Source organism: Corvus hawaiiensis, chromosome Z, assembly GCF_020740725.1.
Source record: "Corvus hawaiiensis isolate bCorHaw1 chromosome Z, bCorHaw1.pri.cur, whole genome shotgun sequence".
NCBI classification, from domain to species: domain Eukaryota; kingdom Metazoa; phylum Chordata; class Aves; order Passeriformes; family Corvidae; genus Corvus; species Corvus hawaiiensis.
This window is the reverse complement of record NC_063255.1, coordinates 59,586,627-59,613,209: the sequence shown is the minus strand read 5'-3', so window position 1 is coordinate 59,613,209 and position 26,583 is coordinate 59,586,627. Positions and strand designations below refer to the sequence as shown.

The 26,583-nt window shown below is 43.3% G+C and overlaps 2 protein-coding genes and 1 long non-coding RNA gene across 7 annotated transcripts; 1 reads left to right on the top strand and 2 right to left on the bottom strand.

Annotated features, from left to right (window-relative positions):
* Positions 1 to 1,306: 1,306 nt before the first annotated feature.
* On the bottom strand, positions 1,307 to 6,424 carry RPS6 (ribosomal protein S6). Its single transcript, XM_048292408.1, is given in 8 exon segments — positions 1,307 to 1,475; positions 2,248 to 2,405; positions 3,529 to 3,675; positions 4,042 to 4,252; positions 5,134 to 5,265; positions 6,023 to 6,166; positions 6,168 to 6,264; positions 6,366 to 6,424. Coding segments are annotated over 8 exon segments (1,044 nt in total). The 3' UTR covers positions 1,307 to 1,379.
* Positions 6,216 to 25,588, top strand: ACER2 (alkaline ceramidase 2). 5 transcript variants are annotated; one of them, XM_048291177.1, is made up of 6 exons: positions 6,230 to 6,750; positions 13,780 to 13,894; positions 14,772 to 14,913; positions 19,921 to 20,058; positions 21,530 to 21,667; positions 22,371 to 25,588. In XM_048291177.1, the coding sequence occupies exons 1-6, from the start codon at positions 6,493 to 6,495 to the stop codon at positions 22,555 to 22,557; spliced, it is 978 nt and encodes a 325-aa protein (XP_048147134.1). In that variant the 5' UTR covers positions 6,230 to 6,492; the 3' UTR covers positions 22,558 to 25,588. The 5 variants fall into 5 exon arrangements, with proteins under 5 accessions (XP_048147137.1, XP_048147134.1, XP_048147136.1 ...); XM_048291179.1 differs by lacking the exon at positions 6,230 to 6,750 and adding an exon at positions 7,300 to 7,474; XM_048291181.1 differs by lacking the exon at positions 6,230 to 6,750 and adding an exon at positions 11,355 to 11,450.
* LOC125319705 lies at positions 19,962 to 21,534 on the bottom strand. Its single transcript, XR_007200865.1, has 2 exons — positions 20,815 to 21,534; positions 19,962 to 20,733 (listed from the first exon to the last, which is right to left on the bottom strand). It is a non-coding gene; the product is annotated as an uncharacterized LOC125319705 (long non-coding RNA).
* Positions 25,589 to 26,583: the final 995 nt, after the last annotated feature.

Below are 26,583 nucleotides of genomic sequence, written 5' to 3'. Positions count from 1 at the left end.
ACCATTACTAACCCTCTAAACCTTTTCTGATTAGTTAGTTTGTCATTCAAAACCAGCCTCAGTTAAGCTGTGAAAGATAGAGCTCGGGTAACTGCTTTGGCCAAGTCTCTTGGTCCAAGGTTCCACTGCACACAAGTGCTTCATGGCAAATTCTGTCCTTGTCAGATGGGTATCCCATCGTCCTAATACAAACCTAAGTTTAAGGACAGCAGGTTTGATCCTTCTGTCCCCATAATGTATTCCCAGCAGGTCTTGTCTTCTGCAACTTTTTTTTTTCAGTCCCAGTTTTTCATCTGAAGCATTATAAAATGCCTTCTAGCTAGGTGGGGCCCCAAACTTATAAGAGTCTTGCCACACAAGGAAGAACAAAAACCTTCCCAACTTCTAAGGTTGTGATGAAGCTTAATGTACTAGAAATAGAAGCACCTATCTCAACAAAAATAAACTGGATCCCAATTACTATTTTAAGAACCAAGACAATTTATTTAGCTCCAGACCATTCTAACATCCAACACATCTATTTTTAACTTGGAGGTGAATTCCCGTTACCCTTACCCAGTACAGACTGAATACATTAAGGCAGATCTGTAATTTTTAATCCTCAATTCAAATTTTCTAGTCAAATCTTTTAAAAGCTGCCTTATTCGTGGCCCAGTACCAATTTCAAGAGCAGAACACTGCAATACCTACAGAATCACAAGTATCTCACATTTGCAGTAACCCATACGGATCATAAAGAGCAACACCAGGGCTCCTCACAGGACTACCTGCCACTAAAACGTTTGACTTAAGTATCATCCAGACATTCCCTGAACTCTGGCAGACTTGGGTCTGCAGTCACTTCCCTGTGGAGTCTGTTCCAATGAGTGTCTGAACTGCACTTAATTCTGCCAAGAATCAGCTGAAGGTTAAGTTTTACCAATGTTATACTCAGTATCAAAAGTGAGTGACACAATCTTCTCATATGTAAACACTATCCCGTACTTTGGATTTAAAAAAACCCCATCAAAATACCCACAAATTAACCACTCAACACTACTAAGTGGGTTACATTCTGCCCACTGCACTGCAGAACCATTGCAGAGAATTTTGATGCTGCAGGTAAACCCTGCTTGTAGCAACATCCACACACATGCACAAGTTCATAATAAAATGGAACTTCTCAATAAAGACACAGTACTACAAGTTCTCAAAATAGAACTGCATCAAGATCAAGGTTTGTGGCTCCAGTTTGGTCTACATGATGCACCTAGTCTGAACTGTTTAAGAGATTGGCAGTAACAACATGAACTACAAAGTCTCATACTGGAAGTTCACCACAAAAGGAGTTTATTGGTAATTAAATGTACAATGTCTTTTTAGTATCATGTACAACATCTTTACTTCTGACTTGATTCAGACTTGGATGTAGAAGCTCTCAAAGAAGAAAGCCGGCGTCTCTTGGCAATCTGCTCCTGGCGTTTCTCCTTGGCTTCCTGAAAGGCATGGAGTATGGAGATGTTACATATCATCATCATATCATCAAACAGAACCAACTAGAGAAAATGCAACTTGAAGGAATAGATTCTGTAAGTCAAAAAAGCAAAATTATTTCCCTTCTTCAGAAGAATTCTGCAAGTATCCAAACCAACAGACCTGTGTCTTTGCCTGGTATGCACCCAAAACTTTAGTTAAGGAAGTGATGTGGAGTTCACAACACAACAAAGGTGCATCTCTCTCAGTTTTCATCTGGAAGTAATGAAACTCAGGAGGCACTGTGCCAAATATTCCAACTGTACCTGCTTACAGTACTGCTTCAGCAGTCACTGCAGTTTTAGGAGCAAGGGCAAACACATGCAAACAAATACCTTCTTGCCAACTTATCCTTTATCAAGATCAACTGCTGAATCCTATTTCTCTGCACAATCACTCAAATGCTTGGGCATCTTGAGTTAAAACAGAATTGATTTGAACTAAAATTGCTACAGCAAAAAATATCCTCAGAGGCTGTAACTGTTAAGTTTCCTTGAAAAAAAGCTGTCAAATTAGTGGGCCTGGTTAATTTCTATTGCTCTAGGACTGGCAGAAACAGATAGAAATATTTAAAAAACCTCAACTGACCAGCTATGTTTATACTCACATTTAGGTGCTTATATTCAAAATGAGCTAGTACAGAGCAGCTGTAAGCATACAGTCCTGTTAACCAAATCCCTTGATTCTGGGAGATGAGCTATTTGCCATACAGCTGAGTTGAAACAGCAAACGTACCTTCATCCTCTTGGCCAACAGCTTCGCGTACTCTGCGGCTTCCTCCTTGTTCTTCTGAGTGCGCTGCTTCTTCAGGGCAATACGCCTGCGCTTATGCTGCAGCACTCGAGGAGTCACCAGTCTCTGGATCTTGGGAGCCTTCGTTCTGGGTTTCTTACCTAAAAATCACTACATATCAGCAGAAGTGGCAGAGTACCTTCTGAAGAAGCCACAGGCCTCATCTAGCAAACTCCAGAGTGTTTCATTTACTATTAGCATTATTTAGTGTACCATATATTACAGCAACTACAGAGTTCAACATCCTTATAGATTTTGCAGGAAAAATGATCAATTATCACCAGATACAGCATTAACAATACATGGTCTTGATGCTCATGATTTGTTATTAGAAATTAAGTGTAAATTTCTAGCATCTTAACAGGCCTGTCTCTTGTAACTCCCCCTAGACCTAAATTTTCAGTAAGGGTATTCATTATCTACCTTCCAGAATGAGCCACTGTTTCCAGCATTAAAAAGCCATCTACAATTTTACTTAGGTTTGACATTGTTTATCCCAAAAAACAGATCTACAGCCCACTATGAGCAAACAAAACACACTACCACACACACCTGTAAAATGAAATTTTAGTAAGCAATCCTGACAGACTTTAGCAGTCACACAGAACAGTCTGATGTCCAGCAAGATCATACTCTTTAATGGACAAAACCATTCCCCCTATGATGTGTTTTTCTCCCCAACAAACTTCCACAGTACCAAAGTCTTATCATATTATTCTAAAAATCCACCTTTTCTTCCCCAGATCAAAAGCAAAAAAACCCCCAAAATTACACCTTACACTGCAGGAAACTGGTATTAAGCCAAGCAGTACCCTTCCAATACAAGCTCATTTCAGACTGCCATAAGAAAGGGGGAAAAATCTTAGCATCTTCTCTCTACACTGCCTTTTCCCCCATACCATAAAAAAGTTTTAACAACATTCCACCTTGTATTTAACCCTGCAGCAACTACTTTTGGGTTATTCTTAGAAACTAGTAAAAATTACTCCAGATTTTATCAAACATTTAAGAATGAACTGTGACAAAACAGGGCAGAGAGGGGCGAACGAAACGAGGCAACGAAGAAACTTTATTTTTTTCTACAAGTTACAGCTGACAAAGCTTAAAATAAAGTGAGTGTCAGCTCCTGGATGCACTATTAATTGTGGTGTATTCCCTGCAGTAGGATGAACACCTTGGCAGTAACTACAAGAACCTGAAGAGCTGTACTATTGGCATTCTTACCCTCTTTGTTCAGAGGCTTCCTCACAACGTACTGACGAACATCGTCCTCCTTGGAGAGGTTGAACAGCTTCCGGATCCTGCTGGCCCTCTTGGGACCAAGACGACGGGGCACAGTTGTGTCAGTCAGCCCAGGAATGTCCTTTTCACCTTTGGGAATGCAAGTTTAAACATGCCATTTACTACATCTACTGAGCACCAGCTTCAGCAGCCAAACACTGAGCTTAAAATATCTAAGAATTCAAGGTAAGGCTATGTAATCTTTGGTATTCACTTGTCAGTAGCACCACCCCAGCTACCCTTGGCTGCTTTAACATGATCAGATTGCTGGCAGCAACAAGAAGTGTTTTAGTGATCAGTTCTAGCAGTACAAGACTGCTGTGCTCAGAGGGACCGTTAAGACACATTCTGAAACTGGGACTGCCATTTCCATTCCATGCAACTTACCAACCACTGCAAGCAGGCTCCTTCCAGGTGCCTACTTCTACCTATTGCTTGTTTCATCCAGACTCTTACCCTTCTTCACTATGACTAAGTTCAGGACACTCAAGTTTGCATCAACAATGCAGCCGCGCACAGACTTGCGCTTTCTCTCGCCGGTTCTTCTGGGGCGATAGCAGGAGTGGCCCTTGCTGAGGAGAAGGCGGACACGTCCGTGAGTCAGGACACCCTGCTTCATGGGGAAGCCTTGCTTGTCGTTGCCACCGCTTATCCGAACAACATATCCCTACGAAAGGAGAAATGTTTCTGAGTTACTTGTGTCGTTATTACCTCAAAAAGCAGCAGATACCACAACACACCGCTCGGAACAACAGAGCACTGTGTCCACGATTCTGCAAGAGTCTCTGTTATGGCTAGCGCGAACAACTTTAACCAACACCTTTGGAACAATCTGACCATTTATTTAAGAAACGTGAAAAATACCTCTGTATACCATAATTTACATTTAGTGTGATTCACATCCCTTTGAATTTTTATTGGGAAGTAACACAGTGCAAAATCTTGCACCATTATTGACTAGTTTTTCTGAACTTGTAAGCCTAATTAGGCCTGTTTACTTGACGAACTGGAAATGTGCACAGAACACAGGAGTGTCTAGAGTAATACATAGGTAAAAAGGAAAAATACAGGTTTTATCATCTTCCCTGTGAAGATGGCAGCAGAAAAGATCATGTTCCTCAAATTCAGCTGCACTGTCCATATTAACACTAACTATTCCAAGCCCATCCACCATGCCAAGCATACTTCTCCCCATGTATTACCAGCAGTTTAAACACAACAAAGTCAATTTTGAACACATTGGAAGTTTTACACTGCAAATTTAACTTGGGCTGAATACCAAGAGACAGCACTGACATGAAGAGCAATAAGCCACTGCAAAAGGGAGCAAGAAACTAAGCAGAAGGCTTTAAAAACCAAAAATCTCCCATTCAGATAAAGTACCAAAACAGGCTAGCCTAATCAGTAAGTTCAGTACATACATAGCAAGAGAAACTTTCAATGTGACTGCCACCATGCAAGCATTACAGCATGAGAAGTGCATACTGGAGACATTTTGCATTTTACGCTCCTCAAATACAACTGACAACATTCTTCCGTACTTCCTACCTTCCACTCCTCACCAAGGGAATCAGCCAGCACCTCCGTGGCCATTCGCTTCTCATAAAACGTCCTTAGCTTACGCTCATCGTCCACTTCAATGAGCTTTTGGCAGCCAGTAGCCGGGAAAGAGATGTTGAGCTAGCGAAGAAAAATGCAAACAAGAAAACAGATCTCGTTGAAACTTCTGAGGAAACACTGTAACAAAAAATCAGTACTTACCTGATGGGTTGAGCTTAGCATTTCAAAGCTGAAATTCTCCAACTGCTTACACAAATGCTCACCAGCAAAGCCTGTCATTACACCACACTTGGGAGAGCCAAGGCACGGACGCCTATGTTCGGCAACACTAGGCTCTACAACTCGTTCAGTCACACAGAAAACTGACTTTATCGCAGCCAGAGACCGATCACACTGCGACCAGCAAAAATCTGTGTTATCCTCTTCCTGCAAACCCCTCACAGCACACGCCGCGTGAGAGAGACGCTCAAGTCACTGCAGAAACAGCACCTGCCGTGGGGGATCGCTTGTACTTCCTTGGGGCCGCCGCAGAGCGCAGCGCTGCACGGGCGCCTCCCGCCACTGCCTCAGAACAGCGCACACGGCACCTCCCTGCCGGGCCCTACTGTCGGCTGCACAGGCCTCTCACTCGCAAAAACCTTCCCGAGCGGCCCACCCGGAAGCCCGGCAGTCCTCCACCCTACGGCAGCACAGTCCCGCCCGAGGGAGCGGGGCCCGCCAACAATCCACTCCCATCCGCCCCGCAGGTGCGCTCCAGCCCCGCCGCCAGGGACCATCGGCCACCAGTGGCGGCTCTGCGGGCAGCGCCGGGGCCATTTACGGCGGGGGAGCTCCAGCCCCCCACCCCCGAGCGCGGCTCAGCCCGGCGCGGCCATACCTTCATCCTGCTCACGTCTCGGCGCCGCGGGAAAAGGCCGCACTTCCGCCCGCACTTCTTACATACACCCAGCAATTCTCGCGAGAGCAGCACCGCCCGCGCCCCGCGTGACCGGGGCTGCCCAATGGCGAGCGAGGCTTCCACGGGCGAGGGGCGTGGCCGGGAGGCGCGGGGGGTGTGGCCTCGCGGCGTGCCCGGGCCCGGCCCTCCCGCACGCCCGGGTTCCGGCACTTGTCTCCTGCCTGGGGCAGGCCCGGGTGTGGCTTTGGTTGTCTGAGGTGCCGCTCGCCAGCGAGAAAGCGTTCCTTGGGAACGGGCCGTGGAACGGCACGCAGGGACTCACGGGTCGGGCGCGCCCACTCCGGAGCTGGGAGTAACGGCACGTGTAGGAAGAAGCGCCATCAATACGCGACACGCTGGCTTTCAGGGGAAGGCGCGTTGTTTGCGTGGTATGAGCGGCTCCCGCCGGGATGCGCTTCCCGGTTCCCTGCCTACGCACGGGCGCAGGGGTGTGCGGGGAGCGGCCGCTCCTCTCTGTCACACGGCTGGAGCTGACCCTATGTCCTGTGTCCAGTTCTGGCCTCTGCAGCACGAAAGAGACAAGGAGCTACTGTGGAAGGCCACAAGGAGTCTGGAGCATCTCTCTTACGAGGAGAGACTGCAGGAGCTGGGTCTGTTTAGTCTGGAGAAGACTGAGAGGAGATCTCATCAATAGAAGTATCTCAAAGGTGGGTGCCAAGAGGATGGCGCCAGACTAATTTCAGTGGTTCCCAGTGGCACAGCATAGAGTAATGGCCCTAAACTAAAACACGGGAAGTTTCACCTCTACATGAGGAAGAATTTCTTCACACTGAGGGTGGCAGAGCACTGGAACAGGCTGCCTGGGGAGGTTGCGGAGTCTCCCTCTCTGGAGACATTCAAAACCCACGTGGACGTGTTCCTATGTCACCTACTTTAGGTGACCCTGCCTTGGCAGGGGGTTGGACAGAATATCTCCAGAGGTCCATTCCAAACCTAACAATTCAGTGATTCTATGTGAGATACCTCTAAGCGTATCTTAGAGAGATACAAGAGAGGCAGGCGTGCTGCCCACGCCTGTGGAGGACCTGGCTGCTCAAAGCCGCCGGGAACGGGGAACTGGCGGTCCCACCGCCCGGCTGCCCGGCGATGTTCGGGGCAGGCGCAGGAAGCCCAAGCGCTGCGGGCCCCCGAAACCTCTGCCCGTGGAGGGCCGGCCTGGGGCTGCCCCGCCTCTTGCGCGGGCCGCGGAGGGAGGGGCGGGGGCGCGGTCACCGCCCCGTAGCGCCCTAGGGCCGAGCCGGAGTGGGGGCTCGGGGGGCAGCGATGGGCGCGCTGCTGTGGTGGGACCCGCTGCGGGCCGGCAGCTCGGAGGTAGACTGGTGCGAGGACAACTACACCATCGTGCCCGCCATCGCCGAGTTCTACAACACGGTGCGTGGCGGCGGCGGTGCCCGGCGGCGCGGGAGCGGCGGCCGCCTCGGCACCGGGGGCGGTGGGTGGGCGGGCGAGCGTGCGGCGGCGGGCAGGTCCCGCTGCAGCCCGGGGGGCTCCTGCTGCCTGCCAGCTCCGTCTCCTGTGGGGCTTTCGTGGGATTGTAGCATGTCCTTCTATAGCTGGCAACTTCTTTTCCTTCTCCAGTCGCTGGCATGCCTAAAATTAGAGGATTTTTACCTAGTTTTTGAGGTATGAAATGGGGAGGTTTACTAGTCATATTGCTACCGGTAAGTAGTGTGCAGCAGGCCTTGTCCTCGTCTTTGTCGAGCCTTGTAGTGGCCAAACACTGAATTTTTGGTGCTAGATTGCCCTGATCTGGTATCCATTTTCACAAACAGGTGTCAGTGCCTTGATGGGCGTGCAAGGCAGTGATGGGCCAAGATAAAAAAGTACCTTGGTGTCTGGAGGCAAAACTGGATTTCTCTTAAATATGTTTTGCTCCAAGAAGGCAAAGTTTTCACGGACAGTTTGCCGTAATGTTGCAGCATGAAGTCAAGGGTGTATTTTTCAAAGAGGAAGAGATGTCTGTTTAAGAAAGTAACTGAAGAATGGAAGGAGAGGGAAGAGGAATAATGTAATTGTTGCTTCCTTCCAGTTAGTCATGGTTTACCCCTGAGTCTTGTCACACCTTTCTAATACCTTTCAGCTGCTGGAGAGAACTTAAAAAAACACAGCCACAGCAGCAGAGCCAGACTGCACTGTACCACACATCTTGGAAAGGGAGCAATGCTCTTGACATCCTGTTGATGTAAAGAATGTCAGTGACAGATTCCCTAGAGTAAGATAATCCATCAGGCCTTCGGGTAGTTTGCCCTTCCATGAAAAACACGTGTCCAGGAGCAAACCTGCAAATGCTCAGTCTGTTTTCTGTTCTATAGGAGGTGGTGTGTGCACAAATGAGGAGCTGGAGCTTCTGCTTTGTCTCTTTTACACTTTAAAGTGGACAGGTTTTTTCTCCCAAATTCCAGCCTTGTCTGAACTGTCTTTCCCTTTCAAGCTGTGTTGACTGCCAACATAGAGTGGAAGAAAGAAGTAGATATCTGGCTTCCCCCACTGGAGTTTGTATCACGGGAGGTTCTGTACACATAGAACAAATAATTCCATGGTGCACTGTATACATTGCTAACTTGTTTTTTTTCTTGTACTTAGCTGCCAAAGTCCTAAAGATGGTGGCCGGTCTGTGACATTGGCGAATTTTGAGGGTGTGTAAGGGAAACTGTCAGCTTTTTTTGTATGTCTGATGTCACTGTGCAAGAGCCAAAAACAAAGGGAGGAAAAGGTCAGGATAAACAAGTTATTGAAGACAGCAAATGTGTTCTGTAGCCAGCTATGCAGGGGGATGGGTATGTGTGTGCTGGTTCTGTCTGGAGTAGAGTGAATTTTCCTCACAGGCACTGGTATGGGGTGATGTTTTGTTCTGGAAAGTGTTGATAACTCAGGCGTGTTTTCATTACTACTGAGCAGAGGTTACTCAGGCCTTTTCTGCTCCTCACCTCATCCAAGCAGCCAGTGGGGTGGGGGTACAAAAGGCTTTTGGAGGGAACACGGCTGGGACAGCTGATTCCAACTGACCCAATGGATTTCCCAGGCCATATGGCGTCATGATCAGCATGTAGAGCTGGAGGAAGGAGAAGGAAGCAGTTGGGACATTTAGGGTGGTGGCATCTGTCTTCCCAAGTCATTGTTACGTGTGATGGGGCCCTGCTTTCCTGGGCATGGAGAACATCTGCCTGTCCATGAGGAATGCTGAAATAATTCCTTGTTTCACTTTGCTTGTGTGAACAGCTATTTTTTTCCCTATTGAACTGTTCTTATCGCAACCCTCACAAGTTTTCTCACACTTACCCTTCTGATTTTCTCCCACATCCTGCTGTGAAGGGAGTGGGCAAGCAGCTGGGCAGTTGTGGGATTAAACCACAGCACTGTACTGAGGTGATTAGCAGTGGTATAGAAGCTTGCCGAAATGCTAGAAGCTGCACTTGTGTCCAGATGAATAACTGAGGCTTCAGACAGGTGGACAGACACAGAAAAATGTTTGCCCCAAAGCCTGCTGTGTTGTGGCAGCTGTGTACAAATCAGTGAGGTGTTCACTGAAAGGGGAGGAAAAAAAGAGGCCATGTTGAGGGTAGTCGTGTTTAGGCTCTCTTCAGTAATACCATGTCATTGTTAGGGTTTGATTTCTGTGTTAGCAACTTCTGAAAATTAAAACAGTTAGTTGCAGTGGATTGATGGGGATGTTCACAGGACAGTTAAGAAGTTTTTGCCCGACTCCAAAAAGTATCTTAGGTGGCATCTAAATTTTAATCCTTTTAGGGGGTGTTCATTCTGACTGACTCAAACTCCCTTGAAGTTCCAGGAAGCACTCTTCAGCAGACCTGAATCTGGCATCTGGGTCATTAAGCTTTAGATTAAAACCTTGCTAATCCGCATTTTAAACTGTCATGGCTGAGGTCAGAGTTGTGGTTGAGGTCTCACGCAATATTCATGTAAGCACAAAACTGGAGCAGCTTGTATGAAATGTATTTTTAAAAAAATTATTTATTTGTTCTGGTGGGACTTAAACCAAAGCAATCACCAGGATTAAATCGGTAGGAGAAATCTGTTCAGAGGTTTTATATAAATTGATCAGACTAATTTTTTTAAACATACACAGGCTAGACTTAACATGATTTTTGTCTAACTAAAGTGATTCAGGTCTTACTCTTTTTCAGTAAATAGGCCACAAAACATTCTGTAGCTCAAATTGAAGGAATAGTTATAAGTATCTTTTTTCTGTTTTTTTTTTTTCCTTCTGAAATGAATGAAGTAATGTGTTCTGATGCAAAAATGATATTGTTTATGTTTTAAATATCTGAAAACTGTTGGGGTTTTTTCCTGTTGGCTGGGAAAGTCAGTACTTATCAGTTCAATATGTTGCATTTAGTTGTGCTTGTCATTTCCATTTAAGAAGGGTCTTATTTGCCAGGGTTTTATTCCTCTTCTTTTGTTCCCTAGTGGCATGGAAATCAAAGTTTTAAAAAGTTATGAGGTAGTCTTAAGAGTGTGAGAGAATGCTTGTACTCTCCCTACAGCATCTTTTTTTACCGCAGAAGAGTTATAGTGTATGTAAATGACATGCTCAGGTACCAGGATATGGAGGATACACTCCCTCTGATGTTACAGGGACCTACTTTAGTTATTTGCTTTCTGCTCAGAAAGATGTTGTGCAGTAAGCTTCTCTGTGGTATTTGAATGCTGCTGCTCTCTGGGAGATGTAATAAATAGTGAAGAATACATGTGCTTTGGTAGGACTGCAGGAAACGTACTGTGTCAGGACAGTGGCCAGATGTGAGTGAAGTTGCATGATCATGATCTGAGCAAGCCCATTCTCTCTGTCTTATAGGCCTATGTCCTGAATTCCTATAATATAATTAATTAGTTGGAAATTAAAACTAAAGGTCCAGAATTGTATGAAACCAAAAGAATGGACTGTTATTGAAGGACTACTTGCCTGTTTTCCAGAACTGTAACATTTAATTGTTGCCTTTAGCAGATGCCAAAGGAAATTTTCTGTACTGCCGATGTAAATTTTTGCACTTATTGTAACTATAAAAGTATTTGAATTGTACATTACCAAATCATGGAGGCCAGTTGTGTATTAATATAAAAAATGCACATGCAATGTACTTTCTGAAGCCATACTTCAGTATTGAAATTTTCAGTACTAAAACTATTCCAGCTTCTGAGATGTTAGGAAATCCTCCTGGTGGCCACTGCGAAGAGTACAAGTCATGCTCAGGCTCCAGTTTGCAAGGGGTTTCTTGCATTTGCAGGCGGGACCTTAGCATGAGTGGGAGTTCAGAGCACTACGGTAGCACAGAACTGCTCCCGTGTTGGCTAATCACTTGTATAACTCTACATTGCTACAGCTGTGGTAAGTAGATCTAGTGTGTCCTTTGTCATCTTGTTCCTAGGCAGAATAAGGACTTTCTAGCCAAATTTTTACAGACTGTGATTGCCTGTTCTGATTTTCTTCATTGGTGTGTTGGGGTGACCTTATGATGTGTATCCCATATCGCTGCCTATGCCCAGAAGTTAATTCCTGTGCCTTTCTGTGCCTCTAAACTGAGCCTGAGAGGGGGAAGGAAAAAACTGAGCAAAACTTTTTCAAAGCAGTTTGCAGCTTGTTCAAGGTCACACACAGATAGCAATTTGTTTCCAGCTGTGGCAGGGGAGGGAGGAAGCACCCGGCTTGCTGTGCCCAGGACAGTTTTTTTCTTTTTTCGCCAGTGGTTCAGCTGCTTTGTTCTCCGGAGAGAGACTGAGAGTTGAATTTTTCCTTCCCTGGAAATTCGGATTTTCTCCCTTTTCTACTGGACTGCTTGATTGCTTTAGCATCAGAGCACATCAGGAGGACTTTTCACTGGGCACAGAGGGCCTGGCCCTGGGCCACGCCCCAGCTCTGAGGAGACCAAAGGAGGACTCTAACACTTTCCCAGGTTTTTCCTCCACAGCGAAAGATTTTATTATTTAGCATTATTTTCCTTTTCCCGTGTGTTTGTTAAATAAATAGTTTTATCTCCTTCACTTTCCTTTGAGGAAAATTTATTTTTTCCCAAACCTGGTGGGGGAGGGTGCCTTCTCTCAGAGGATATATTTCTAAATTTGGCCAAACCGGAACAATTGGTCAGTTTCAGCTGTAGAGATGGAAGAGTTTACTTCCAAACCAGTTGGTTTATAAGCACCTATTTTTGCCCCTTGACACTTCCCTTTGGCCTAACTGTGTCTAAAAGCCTAAGATGCGTAGAGCACTCCCAGGCCCCCAGAGGACTTGTTCATATTCTGTCATCCCTGCTGTGTAGTCTTCCTACCTGCTTTGGAGTGACAGAAGTCTTCCTGTTCTGTGTATGTATAAGAACATCATGCACTGGGATCCTGGTCCATGACTGTATTCCCAATGTTGCTGACAGTCTCTGCTGCACGGAGACCGGTGCATTTTTTTGTGAACGGAAGTTGCTCAGGTGAACCTGTTTTGTTGAGTGTGTAGGTTGCTTTACAGGAGTTAAAACAACTTGATCTGCCTCTTAAAAATCTATTCTCAGGCTGTGTTGAGAGGTGGACAACAGTAGCTGAACGAAAAAATTTGTATGTTGTTCTTGAATTACTTCTCCACTAGATTTTCATTATTGTCGGTACAAGTTTGTAAATTTTTTTTAAGATATGATCTGTCCCAAAGGAATGTTCTTGGCCCAGAGTTGTTTTCTATATTAGCTTCAGAGGAGTGTTGCTGGGGGTGGTTTTTTCTTGTGCTTGGGCTAAGCAGACAAACATGAGAAAGCTGAGGCTGGAGATTTGTCCTTTGGCCCATTGTGAAGCAGCAATAGAGTCTTTTCATAACTGCTCAGTTACTGTGCCATGGCTGGCCCTCAGCACTGGCAGCTCCTGGGAGAATCAAGTGATCACTACTACAATGACAGTTCCTGCTAATTGCTAGTGAAGTGCTTTCAGTTTTTAGAGCATCATGCTTTAGGCTGTTCGTAAGCAAGAAAAAACAGAAAACATGTCTTCATTCAAATCATACATATTAAATTAAAAAAAACCCTAGGAGTGGTCTGAATTATCAGCCTTTCCACCTTCCTGTAACTAGTTTTCAGTTGTATTCAGTTGTGTCCAGTGGAGAACTGAGGGAAAAGATTGAGTTGTAAAAGGACTTAAAGCTCCAGGCTCTCTTTACCCTGCACAAAAAGGGTTCTAACTCTTTTAGCCTAGTGTTGTATTTCAGACCTTCCAGACAATAGCTATTGCTCAATAAATTGACTTCCACAAAGCTTGTCTAGCTCTTCCTAGTGCCAGTACTTCTAGTGCTTTTTCCATGCTAGGCTTGATAGCCATTGAGAGGACAGGTCACTCACTGGTCCTCAGTACCTTGATCTTGTACACTTTCTGAATTACCACAGTCTTGAATATTTGTAGATTCCCAATAAAACTCCTTTGGGAATTGACTTGAATTGTGATTTAAAGATGACTAGTCACATTTTACATTGCCAAAAGTTTTTATGCTGTTACTAATTTAATGATGTTAAACAAAACAAGTTGATGCTTTTGCAAAAACAGCTTAGCATAGGCAGAAACAAGGGCTCATAATTTGTTGAGCTGGGGCTTCACTGAATGACAAAATGTTATTATGGATGTCTTCGAAAGCCTATGGATATTTAAGATTTGTTTATTTTTTGTCTTTGAGAGACTTTGTTTTTCTTTCCTAGATAAGCAACGTCTTGTTTTTCATTTTACCGCCCATATGTATGTGCTTGTTCCGTCAATACGCAATCTGCTTCAACAGTGGAATATATTTAATATGGATTCTGCTAGTCATGGTTGGTAAGTTGGTTAGTCTGTGTTTGTCAACTCATGTGTGAACGGAGAGAGGACACTGGTTTTTCCTGCTTGCACTTGACTGTTTTTTAAAATAAAGCAATCCTGACCTCTACGGAAGCGTTTTCTTGTACGTGCTTAAAGCCAAAGCAGCCATAGTTTCTGGAGGTAAAATGACTTTTGCAAACTGAGGTTGGTGGGAAGTTCAGCTATAGTTCTGTTCCCTTCCAATCCTTCCTTGCATACTTTCTTTTTTTTTGTGTTTGGGTTTACTCTACAGCAGTGCTGGCCCTCTTTCCTCTATTGTTGCTTAAATGAGAGCTGACGTGCCAGTGCAACTGAAGAGTGGAATAGACTGTACTGAGAAGTATAGTCTGAGAAGGCCCAAAGATGTAGATGTGAGATTCTGAAGCTTGTTCATTCCTGGAGGTACTTCAAGGGGGTAATCAGAGCCCTCTGGGGCAGTGTGACACTTTCCACCTGTAAACCTTTATCATGGAGTAGTCATCAGGTGCTGGTTTTTATCTTTGTCTTACCCATTCCTGTGCTATTGAGAAAATTTGGAAGCAGCATTTGGCTTTTATTTCTTAGTTGGTTTTGCTTTATAATTTTTCACCTGATGTGTCTTCATGCACATCTTTTCTAGTAGTAGCTGACATTTTTAGCTGCTGCTTTTGTAATGTACTTTCATAACATACTTTTCTTCATGATGAATGAGGGTATGATGAGGTAGATTGCCTGTTAGTAAAGTTGGTGCTTTTTATAACCTTTTCTAGACCAAATGGTAGCTACCATCTCCTGTGAAGTTCTAAGCAGAAGCAGAGTGTTTCAGTCTGTTACGGTACTGCAGCTGTTCATACTGTCTTTTGATTCATTCTTCCAGGAATTGGATCTGTTTATTTTCATGCCACCCTCAGTTTCTTGGGCCAGATGCTGGATGAGCTGGCTATTCTCTGGGTTCTGATGTGTGCTCTTGCCATGTGGTTCCCTAGGAGATACCTGCCCAGAGTTTTTCGAAATGACAGGTAATCATACAATCATACATGTACACTTCCATGTTTCTTGAAACTTCTTGTGCTAAACCTGCACATAATGGCACCAAGTTATCAACCTTACCACTATCACTGCTATTTTTGTTACTGGAGTATTTTTTTACTCCATTCTCTTCCAGTTGCTTGTATCTCACTCAGCCCATTTTGTTCAGAATTCCTGAGTCTGCAGTTGCTGATGGTGGGGTTTGTCCTGTAACTTCAGGTGATTAGATGAGATGACTTTGGTCATTCGTCTTCAGGTGATTCTTGAGATGACAGTTCCTCTGGAATTGTCTATTCTTGTTGATTCTAGGGAGACTTTTACAATGAGTAGTTTATATAACTTACAGCTAATGTAGGAGAAGCCATCTTTCACTTTTGTATATCCTGAAGTGTATATATACAAGTGAGCCCGTGAAAGTCAGTTGAATGTTCATCTGAATTTTTAAGGCAGTGGTTAAGGATGGTGTTTAGGTATTGAAAGGCTAAGTGTTTCTTTAGAAATCTATTGTTGCAAAGGAATTTTTTTCTTTTTCTTGCACGTTTAAAAAAAAAACATTATAGCCAGTTTAAACCATTTGGTTGTGGTTTGCCCCACCATAAAACCATTGTGCATGTTGTTCTTTTATGCAGTAAAGAAGTTGACGTAATGGAGAGGCTTGAATTGCAGCATCAATGTTCTCTTTGAAGATTGCTGAGACTTCTGCCTTTTGCCCTCTTACACTGTTACTCTCTGCAGGATTTTTTTGAGTTTGTTTGATTGTTGGGGGTTTTTTTGGTTGGTTTTTTCCTGACATCTGCCAGATTAGAAGTTGCTAATGCATGGAGAGAAGTTTGGTGCCTAGACTGACCATTCCTCAAAATAGCTTGCACTGGGTAGAATGTACCTTTAATTACTGTATACAGCCTCTGTGCATGGCTCAATTCTCTTCAACATCTTCATAAATGACTTGGACTTGGACACAGGACTTGAAGGAACACTAAGTAAATTTAACGACCACTCTGAATTAGGAAGAGCTGTTAAATCCCTTGGGGGCAGAGAGGCCTCCACAAATGAGAGCAATCACCAGCCAGGTGAAAGTCAGCAAGAGAAAGTGCTGGGTTCTGCACCTGGGATGGGGCAATCCTGAATGTATGGACAGACTGGGGAATGAGAGGCTGGAGACCAGTGCTATGGAAAGGGACCTGTGGGTCCCGGTCAATGGCAAGTTGAACGTGAATCAGCAGTGCTCTGGCAGCCAGGAGGGCCAGCCCTGTCCTGGGGTGTTGCGGTGACCCAGCCCACTTCAGGGCTGGGGCAGCGTGATGCCAATCAATCCCGGCCCATCCCCTAGATCGAGTTTCCCGAAGAGGCAGACTCAGAGGGTGGGTCGAGGGGCGGCTCAGAAGCCTAAGCTGCACCCCCCGGGCGGTGCCCGGGTACAAGCCGCCTCCCCCGGTTCGGGAAAATTCTCGGTTACTCGGTTGTTCGCTGGTTCTCTGTTACAACTCCCTCCTCTCGGTTTCCCCCAGTGGTTCTTGTTAAATTGTATCCTCCCCCTGGCTTGTAACTCATTGGTTGTTTTCCCCTTTCACCCGGGTTTTCAAATTGCCTATAAAACTGAGGACAAGCCTCGGGGAAGGATCCCATTGCATTCCATCCCTTCCGAGCTTGTTCAGGTTGCGAAACTTCTAACAATAAACCTGTTAGGAGCCAGACCAGAACAGCCTCTTTCTTCCTTTGTTTCCGAGCTAACATGAGCCGATACCATCGCCTCCTGCCATGTTCCCTCTGCAAAGAAGCCAGCTAGCTGGCTCAGCCAGCAGCAGCTTTCCTGATGCCAAAGTCACTTCTGCGACACACAGAAGTAACACAGCTGGACTTTCTCCGCCAGAGCTCGTGCTTCGAGCACAAGAACTGTGTTACTAGGGGGCATCAGGCACAGCATAGCCAGCCTGGCAAGGGGGGGGGATTGTCCCACTCTGCTCTGCACTGGGGGAGCCTCACCTCGAGTGCTGGGGCAGTTTTGGGCACTGGAATGTGAGAAAGACATTAAACTGTTAGAGAGTGTCCAAAGGAGGTTAATGAGGATGATGAAGGGCCTGGAGGGGAAGCCATATGAGAAGCAGCTGAGGTCACTTTGTTTGTTCAGTTTGGTGAAGAGGAGACTGAGGGGAGACCTCACTGTGGTCTTCAGCACCCTAATGAGGGGAAAAGAAGGGGCAGGAACTAGTCTCTTCTCTGTGGTGACCAGTGACAGGACCTGGGGGAATGGCCTGAAGCTGACTTGGGAAGGTTTAGGTTGGATGTCAGGAAAAGGTTTTTCACCCCAGAGGGTGGATGGGCACTGGAACAGCTTCCCAGGGCAGTGGTCACAGCACCAGCCTGACGAGTTCAAGAAGCATTTGGACGGTGCTCTCAGGCACATGGTGTGACTCTTGGGGATAGTGCTGTGCAGGGCCAGGAGCTGGAGGTGTTGATCCTGCTGAGTGTCTTCCAACGCCATGTGTTCTAAGATTTTATGTGGTTCAATGGCTTTGTTGCGTTGGTGTAAATTTAGTACTTCTGTGTATTACAGTATAGTGCTATTACAGAAAATCATCAACAAGCAAACAGGTTTTTACTGGTGTCTTTTGGTTTATGATGTGATGTTCAGTTCAAGTGAAGAATTCAAGAGTCCTAAATTTACGTGTAATTTTTGTAAACTCTGTAAATGAGCCTCCAGAAACCTAGAGGATACATTTCATCAACTACTGTCTTCTGATACTGCAGGGTATGTTCATAATATGGACCAAGATATTAAACTATTGGGTTTTAAAGGAATAACAACACTTTTGTGGTAGAACACTGTTTCTGTTGAACTTTGTGTTAAAACTGTAAATACTGAGATGAGAGGAAAGATCTTATTGTATCCTTCCACTTCTCACAGAATATATCAAGACAGTTACTTTTTTAGGAAGGTCTTTATTCCTTTCTGAAGTATACAGACATTCTGGGCAACAAACCCATCTTGGTTTTGTGAAAAATGGGAACGTACTCCTGGTTCTAAAGTGATTTCAGCTTTTATTATGTGGCCTAAAGCATAGGAGTCCGCAGGTAGAGCGCATGCTGATGGTCCGGGGAAGTAGAGCAGGAGGGCTCCCGGTCAGCGACAAGCGTGGATGCTGCAGAGCTGGCGCTCGATCTTCTTCTTCAGAGCAGGGATGTTCCCGATGTTTAAGGTCGAGCAGCATGCCTCACTGACCTGGATGCCTCCTTTTTATACCGTTTTTTGTTACTTTGGATTGGTCTCTGTTTGGATCCTTCATTTGCATGAAGGTTAAGGCACTGATTGGTTCTTAAGGGTTTTGTCCAGGCTGGGTCATTGCTTGGGGGCGGTGCAGTTTACTTAGGTGTAACACAGTACCCTTTTTACAATATAATAACCAAACCTTTTAAGAGTACATGCATTATTAACATGACAATTATTAACTATTTAACAATATTACTAGTAACAGTATAAGTTTCTAAGCTATTTTTGACAGTTTGAAGGCAAACCAGCGAGAGGAATTAACTCCACACAAATATGTTGTGAGAGATTTCAGGTCAGAATTAAAATTTAGTAGAAAAAATTCACAATAAAGGCAATAGTACAGAAACACTGGCTTAAACTGACAGAGTCAGAATACGACCAGATACCCTGTTGGTCAGGGTGGTGGCAGCAGTCCCATTGGAGAGATGGATATGGTCTTGTTGAAGCAGTGATCCTGTAGAAAGGTCTGGTCCTTCTCTGGAGGTCCAGAGACTCCAGAATAGTGGTTATCGAGAGCTTTGTCATCTGGGAATCCAGTGGTGATACCGTGGTGTCACAAGCCCCACATTATATACAGGTAGGATTGTTTGGTTCCTCCTCCACAGCGGAGCATCTCACAATGGGATGATGTAATTCCATCAGTCATTCTGGGGAGTCCTTGATGGCCCATTAGCCGAGATGGCCCCGCTTGAGGCTGATTTTGGCTCGCTTTGGGCAGCTGTTGCAAAAGACCAACCATTACCAGCCCATCAGAAGGTGCTGTAGGTGGTGATAGAATACATACCTTACATTGTAAGCCAAGACAAAACTCTAACCTAGAACAGGTTTGGTTAATACTTTCAGGTTTTTTGCTTTGCCTGACTAGTCCTCAAGTATTATGTCTACCCTGTGCTCTTCACTTTCTTCATCCTCATCACACTTTGAGTTTTCAATGCTAAAAATGTTATTATCTGTCATGACCAGTTTGTGATGTGTTTATTCATTAAGACGTTCGTGTCAGATCAGAACTTCCTACTTAAGTAACTTGTTGCTTTACAGCAGAAATAAAAACTTTAAAGCAAAAAGCAAATGGAATGAGCCTAGGTGAAGCTAATGACACTTGTGGCCCTGGAATGGTACTGTACAAATATATTGAGACCCTACTTCATATGTAGAAGAGCCATCCTTGGACAACAAATGTTTTAAAAAGCTATGGGCCAGTAGTTGAAGGGCAGCGTGATGGTCCTCTACCTGCCATAGCCCAGCCACAGACTGGAAGTGAGTTGTTTGAAGTGCAAACCTGAAGTTTAAACAGCAGTTAACATATATTTAATTTAGAGGTTGTCAGGCTGTCTACATAGGGTGCAATAGTGATTTCATTTTTGCTAAGACTATACCAAATCTTAGTCTTATAAAAAAGTCTGGGAATTTCTCACCTGCTGTTGAATTTGATTAAGAAAATGTTCTAACTTAGCATGTGAGTTTCAGTATCTTTGAAGGCTCTAAAGAAGTAAAGGAAAGTAAAGCAGACTGTAAGATGGCTGTAGAAGTTGCTGCATTAACAATAAGAAGATATCCTAAAAATCCATATTAAAACCTTGACGAATGATGAGACAGAACTTTTTTGAGGAAGTACAGTTCTGTGTGCAGAGGTGGACCTAAATTTTGTAACATATTAAAGTAATTTTAAAATTTCTGGGTTTAGTTTTGAATTAAAAGCAGTTTTTCTGCCCATATGAACTCTATTCAGGAGCCGATTTAAAGCTGCTGTGGGTGTCCTGTCTGGTGTTACCACCTGCCTGGCCTTCATTAAGCCTGCCATTAACAACATCTCGCTAATGACTCTGGGTGTTCCCTGCACAGCTTTGCTCATTGCTGAATTGAAGAGGTAAGTACAATTCTTCTGAATGCAGGCAGCATTGCCTTCTCAGATCCTTAGGACACCTGTGAGATGATACACTAGATCTGTCTTCAGTGCTTGTGACAGCAGATCAGAAATGCTTCTTCCATGTGCAAGAGCAAATCTACTATAAACTTGCTTGGCAGTTCAGACATTTTTTGACAAGGATTTTTTTTCCCTAGGACATTATAGGAGGTCAGATATTTTCTGTGTTCTTGCAATATACCTCTCACTGCAACCCGATCTAACTCAAATTTGTTTGTTTGTTGTGGAATCAGGGCAGGGGTTTCACTTTATGGACAGCATTTCTTCTGTACAGTGTGCGTAAGGGTGAGGTGATGGCATGGTTGCAGTCTGGATGGTAGTGGGAATGTGGAGCAAGGCCCAAGCACATGTGGAAGATGTTCCAGCTGTCAAAATTGCACTGTGAGTCTTGCATGACTTTGTCATCTGAGATGAATAATATGATGGAGTCAGAGTGACAAAGATAAGGTTAATCACTACATTTTGGAGGATAGCTATCAGTCAGGGAGGGCTGTAGAAACCATAAAACCGGAATTCAAATAGAGAAGAACCTGAGACTGGTTTCCACATTTTAGAGAGTTCTTCTGTTACAGTGATACCAGCAGCTGTCCAGAGACTTTTTTTCCATCTCTTTACCCACTGCAAAAAAGACCAGAGGAATATTAACATTTGAACTTTTTCACCTCTTCTCCAGTGTCTGAGAAAGATTTTACAACTTACGCATGCTCTTATATGTTGCATGTGTCCATCAAAACAAGTTGAGTTAGAACAAAATGTCTTCATTCTGACGGCATCTGTTAGAATAGAGATTTTTCTGTTAGCTACATTACCCTGGTCTGCCCACTGCTTCAGTATACAGTGGAAGCCTCTCCAAACAATGTTTTGTAAAGGTGTTCATGAATCTTTTCTCATTAGACATCCTTCTGTGTATTTCTGTGGTCAAAGACACTTGGAAACAGCACACAAGTTAGTTGTGGACAAGGTCAGTAGCGGAACAATATTCATGTGTGTATCTGCTTAGGTACATGGTTCAGTGCTGTTAGCAGCAGTAGTACCTCTCACTGAGGAATGTAAATGCCTTAGCATTAACGGGAGTCTTCATACAGTAACAAATAGAAGCAAATCTGAGCACTTGCTGCGTGGCTGGTTGTTAATGAACAGCATGTGTAACTAATCGCTAGTTGTCCAGAACACCCCTCCCTAGGTATGAGAATAGTTTGATGTTTGCCCGCCATTAGCACATTGGTATTTAAGGCAATACCCAAAACACAGCTACTGATAAAAAGATTTGTTTTGTTACTTCACCACTGCCTTGTGTCAGAGCCAGACTTACTGTAAGTGAAGTTCATCTGTTAAGCACATTTATGGTGGAGTCATTTTAATAATATGTGTCTGGAACTGTTTTATAACTATTTATTTATGTTTTTCTCCTTAGGTGTGAAAACCTGCGTGTATACAAACTGGGTCTCTTTTCAGGTCTTTGGTGGATGCTAGCACTTTTCTGCTGGATCAGTGACAAAGCGTTTTGTGAGATCTGGTCCTCATTTAACTTCCCCTATTTGCACTGTGTATGGTAAGTGTTGTGTATAAAGTCCAAAGTTTGATTTAAATGTGATTCATCACATTACCCTTCTATGCTGCCTGGTGGCTATTTCTGGTTGGTTCTAGACAGAATTGATGGTAAGGTTTTATAAGCCCAGAGCAAGTCTTAGGCTATTCAAGGTGGCAGATTTAGGAGTCTCTTTGGCCTGATCAGATTCTTAAGCCACTAGGTTCAGTAATTGTAACTGAATTCCTTGCCATACTGGTTACTAAAACAGTAGCTGTGACTATGAAAACTTACACTGCCATTGATAATGATTGAAATCCTCATGATGAATGAGGATTAGTGATTAGTTAATGATGGTGAAGTGGAGGAGCAGTGAAGGACTTTGATGCCTTGTCTCTTTTACTATCCAGCAAATCATAGTTACTTATTTGAGGTGCCATATCTCAGCATTTCTGCACAAATCTGTCAGGTGCAGAGAAACCAAAAAGCTGGAGCCTGTTTAGACCAGGGATAAACCAGTTTTGTAGTTTTCCTTGTTCTCTATATTCTTTGCCTCCATGCAAAGGACAGACAGCAATCCTATGGGGGGCTTGTGAGAAGATTGTGAAGGACAGACTGATTTTAAAGTATGGTGATGTAGTTGATTGCTTTACTGAATTTATGTTACTGATTCTTTTTTTCTTTCCTTTTTTTTTCCCTTTCTTGGTGTGTGGATGGCTATTCTCAGGCACATTCTGATTTGCCTTGCGGCATATCTGGGATGTGTCTGCTTTGCTTACTTCGATGCTGCCTCTGAGATCCCTGAGCAGGGCCCTGTCATAAAGTTCTGGCCCAGTGAAAGGTGGGCATTCATTGGAGTTCCCTACGTCACTCTCCTCTGTGCACACAAAAAAACATCTGTGAAGATTACATGAAGCTGGAAGCCATAGAATGGGGATAGATTTTCAACTTAAATTCCAGCACGGACAATATTTATATAATGAGAAATGACTAGTGTTGTGTTTTCTCTTCTTCCTAAGATAGGCAGCACTTCAAGTGTCGTAGGAAGAGGAGGGAAGTGTGTTCATTCCTCTCTGAAGAGGAGAGAGGAAGCAGGAACATGGGGGCACTTGAACACTAAAGTAACAAATGGCTCCTCTGTTTTTTGCACTGTGTTTTTGATGTAGCATTTCTCTTGATAAAATCTCTTTTCGAATACCAAGGTCAAAGAAAGATCTTTTTGCAGTAGGTCACCTCTGGTGCTTGATCCACTTCTTTTGTAACTTTCTTTGCGAAAGAAGGCAGTCCAAGATGCCTACATGCCATCCTGTGTCCTTCTTAGCTCTGATTTTGGTGTGCTTGCACATGGCCACAAGAGTGTGCTCATAGCCCATGCTGCTCCCAGCCCGGTGTGGCACCCAGGCTGTGCATTGCTTTGGATCACAGAACACATGGTTGCTTCCCCAAGTACAACAGGAGATCAGTGTTTGCAGCAGGATAACTCTGTAAGTGCAGTTAGGCAGCGTAAATGCGAGGGAGCTGACAGAAGTCCCTAAAACTAGGTAGAAGTTCAAGGATTTTATTGTATTTCCACTGTCCTGTGAATACGTGTATGCCGCATATTTCCTTCTTGCAGAAATGTCACAGAAATCCTTCTCTACCTCTACAGACACTTTTGGTCTTGAATTTGGCATTGAAGCACTCACAGAAGTGTGAACATTAACTTCAGTAAGATCTCAGGTCAGCATGGATTGACAGTGTGATTAAACTATAAAAACTCATAGGTGCCTAGCTGCACATCTAATTTGAGAGCTGACTTCTCACCAACGCATTGCAAAGTGATGTAAAAAATAGTCCAGTGCTCCACTGGTTATACTTAGGAAAAAAGTAGATAACTGCTTAAAAACCAAGCTGAAGACCTAGATTTCAGTGAGCAATGAGATGTGATATTTGAGTCTTGCACTCTTGTGAAAGATTCAGATTTTCTGTTTGTTTTCAGTCTGTTTTGTAAAGATAAGGGATGTCTAGGTCCATTTAGTTTTAAGATTATTGGTGTTGAGGTTCAGGAATGGCTATAGTTCTTACAAGCAATTAATACTAGGCCTGTTTAAAAAAATGGTGCAAAGTGCAGGCATGTTTTTCAAATATTAGCAATTGTAGCTGCTTATTGCTGCAGTTTTTGGAGAAAAAAGGGTCTACTAACATTTCATCCGAACTCTAAGTGGGTTAAGGCTTTGAATGTACACTTTTATTAATAAGTGTTATTTCCTTTTTTAGTATTAGACCAAGAAATATGATTTTCTCGTTTGCTAACACATCTCAAGTTGTACTTGTTTTTTATCAATGCAAAAATGTACTCTATACAGTATAATCTTTATGAGAGTGGCTTTTAGCATGAACTTTGGCATGAATTAATTTTCAAGAATTTTAAGACCTTTAAAATTTTATATTCAAATTTATGCTTAGAAAGCAAGAAGTGAGGTGTATGCTGATACTCTTAAAGCAAATTGTTAGTGGGAGATACGACTTCTTCATGAGATCGTTAAGTGGATGAGCAGACTACTGTCAGATGACTGCCAAATCATAAAAGCAGCAAAATCTTTCCAATGGAACAGTACATATTTATACCGCTTGCTAGTAGATTTGAAACACCTTTTTTTTGACACAGAGTGATAAAATTTTTGTATGAAACCTGTTTGTAAAAATTCATGTAGTAATGTTTGTTACTCTTTGAAACAGCTGTTCTATCCTTTTCCTTCCTCTCTCCCTGATTATGAAATGCTCAGCTTCAAACAGTTCTCAGGTATTAAAATTTGTATTATTAAATCCTTATACAGATAGGATTGCTGGCTGGAACCCAGCTAAGTTTTCTGATGCCTAACATGGCCCTACTTTGAGTAAGACTTTGTGATAGTGTTTGCTAAATTATTATGTAATGGTAAGTAAGTTATTTTCAGTATTGCTTGGGAACCTAATAACTGCAGACATAATGTACTATTCAAAATGACTGGAGCCTTTCTACTTAATATTTTGCTTGAAAGTAACCTCTGACTCAAAGGGCTCTAGTTAATCTGCTGTCAGTTGCTGTCTCCTACTCTGCAGAGTCTGACTGCTCACAAAGAAGTAATTTTATAATTTAAAAAATCTCAGTAGGGCATTCAGCTATTGAAGAAGTAAATGAATGCAGATAACAGGCCAAGAATCATCTCCTGTATTTTTATTATCTAATCTTTAGCCTTTTTACTCTTCATAGATTTTGTGAACAAAGATCACTATGTGTTATTCAAAGCTTCACTGTAGAACTGGTTGCAGTATTCCACTGTAGCAGCAGCTCACCACTTTTAGATGTAGCTATTGCACTTCACCTTAAATTCGTATTAACTTACATGTTCTGAAAATAGCTACACTTACTTAAAAAATTTAAAAACATGCATTTTTTTACAAGATTCACAGCTTTACAGATTGCATCTACACAATAATATTAGTACCCAAAGAAGTATGTGATTGGCATACAGAAGGGTTTATGCACTGGATCATACAAATTGATATACTATGCACAACGAACTCTATTACATTGCAATATAAAGTGATGTATATGCACCTGCAGGTTTTAAAGCCCCAGAATGCTTTCTTTCCCTGCCGGCAGGAAATGAGTTAATTCCTGGTGTTTAGGTTCAGTTAGTATTTTAGTCTATTCAGTGGGATGCAATACTGTGTTGAGCATATTGTAGATATTGACATGTGATATCCATCATTCCTTTAATGTTAACCTTCAGGTTTTTTAAGAAAGGATGGTTAGTTTTCAGTGGTAGCAAACACCTGCCCCATTCACAGTCATTAACAACTCAAGAAGTACTGTGTAAGGAGTGGTGTAGTGTTGGGGTTTCTTTCCATCTCCATTGAAGTCTGTATACTAAATGTTTGTGGAAAACATGTAATACTTTGCAGCATTAAACTGTATTTGGAATAAATATTGTTTGCTTTTTCATACATCACGTTTGTGGAGAAGAATGCAGCTGCCAGTATAATGCCTTGAAGTATAGTAAAGATAATTTTTCCCTTACGCAGATACCAGCAATTCTGACTCTCTGAGGAGGGAGACTGCATTAGCTAGAAGACCATTAATTAATGAGATAGTGATTACTTTGCATATCAGACTGGTTTTTGCAACTTGAATGAATATTTGAAAACTGCAAGTGCATGAATCAAAAAAGACAAGTAGCAAGAAATGGCTGAAAATGAGTGGCCTGTATTTCCACAAATAGACAAAACTGGGTCAGAAGTACCTCTGGGAGAACAAAGTGGGGATCTTCAGTGTATGTTATCTAAGACTGCGCTTCCAGCTTAAGGGAGTGAGGTTGTGGCTATATAGTAGCCTTGCACCTGCCGCTCCCCTCCTGCTTCCCTTTTACCGTAGTTCGTCTCACTTCATGTAAAAGACCATTTTTGAGACATTCATGGATCCTCATAAGGAATTATAATCAAGCTTGAAATAGCTGTTGTGTGAAAGCATAGCTATAATTCAAGAATGTTACTCAGTCATAGTTAATGTCTATAGCTGCTAAAAATTCAAAAACAGCTGGTGGGTTGGCTTATAGATTGTTGTGTCACTCGGTCTGCTCTTATCTGGAATTTATGGGCATGGTTTCCCATGGAAACGAGAGGAGCATCATCATACCACTGCATTTCCCTGATAACTTCAGAGCTGCAGGCTTATTTTGTCCAAATCTGACAGAGACAAGAGCCTCAAAGGTAATTTTGTGCAAAAAATAGTCAGGTAGAAAAGCCAGGCCTCTGAGACAAGCTATTGTTAAAATAATAGAGAACTTACCCAGGAAGGAAATCAAAGCAGTGCTCAGGTTCAGGATTTACTTTCACTGTGGTTCGTACCAGCTATAGCATCAGGAGCTACTGACACATGGAAAGAATTTCACATGCTTCTGTTCCAGAGATAGAGGAAT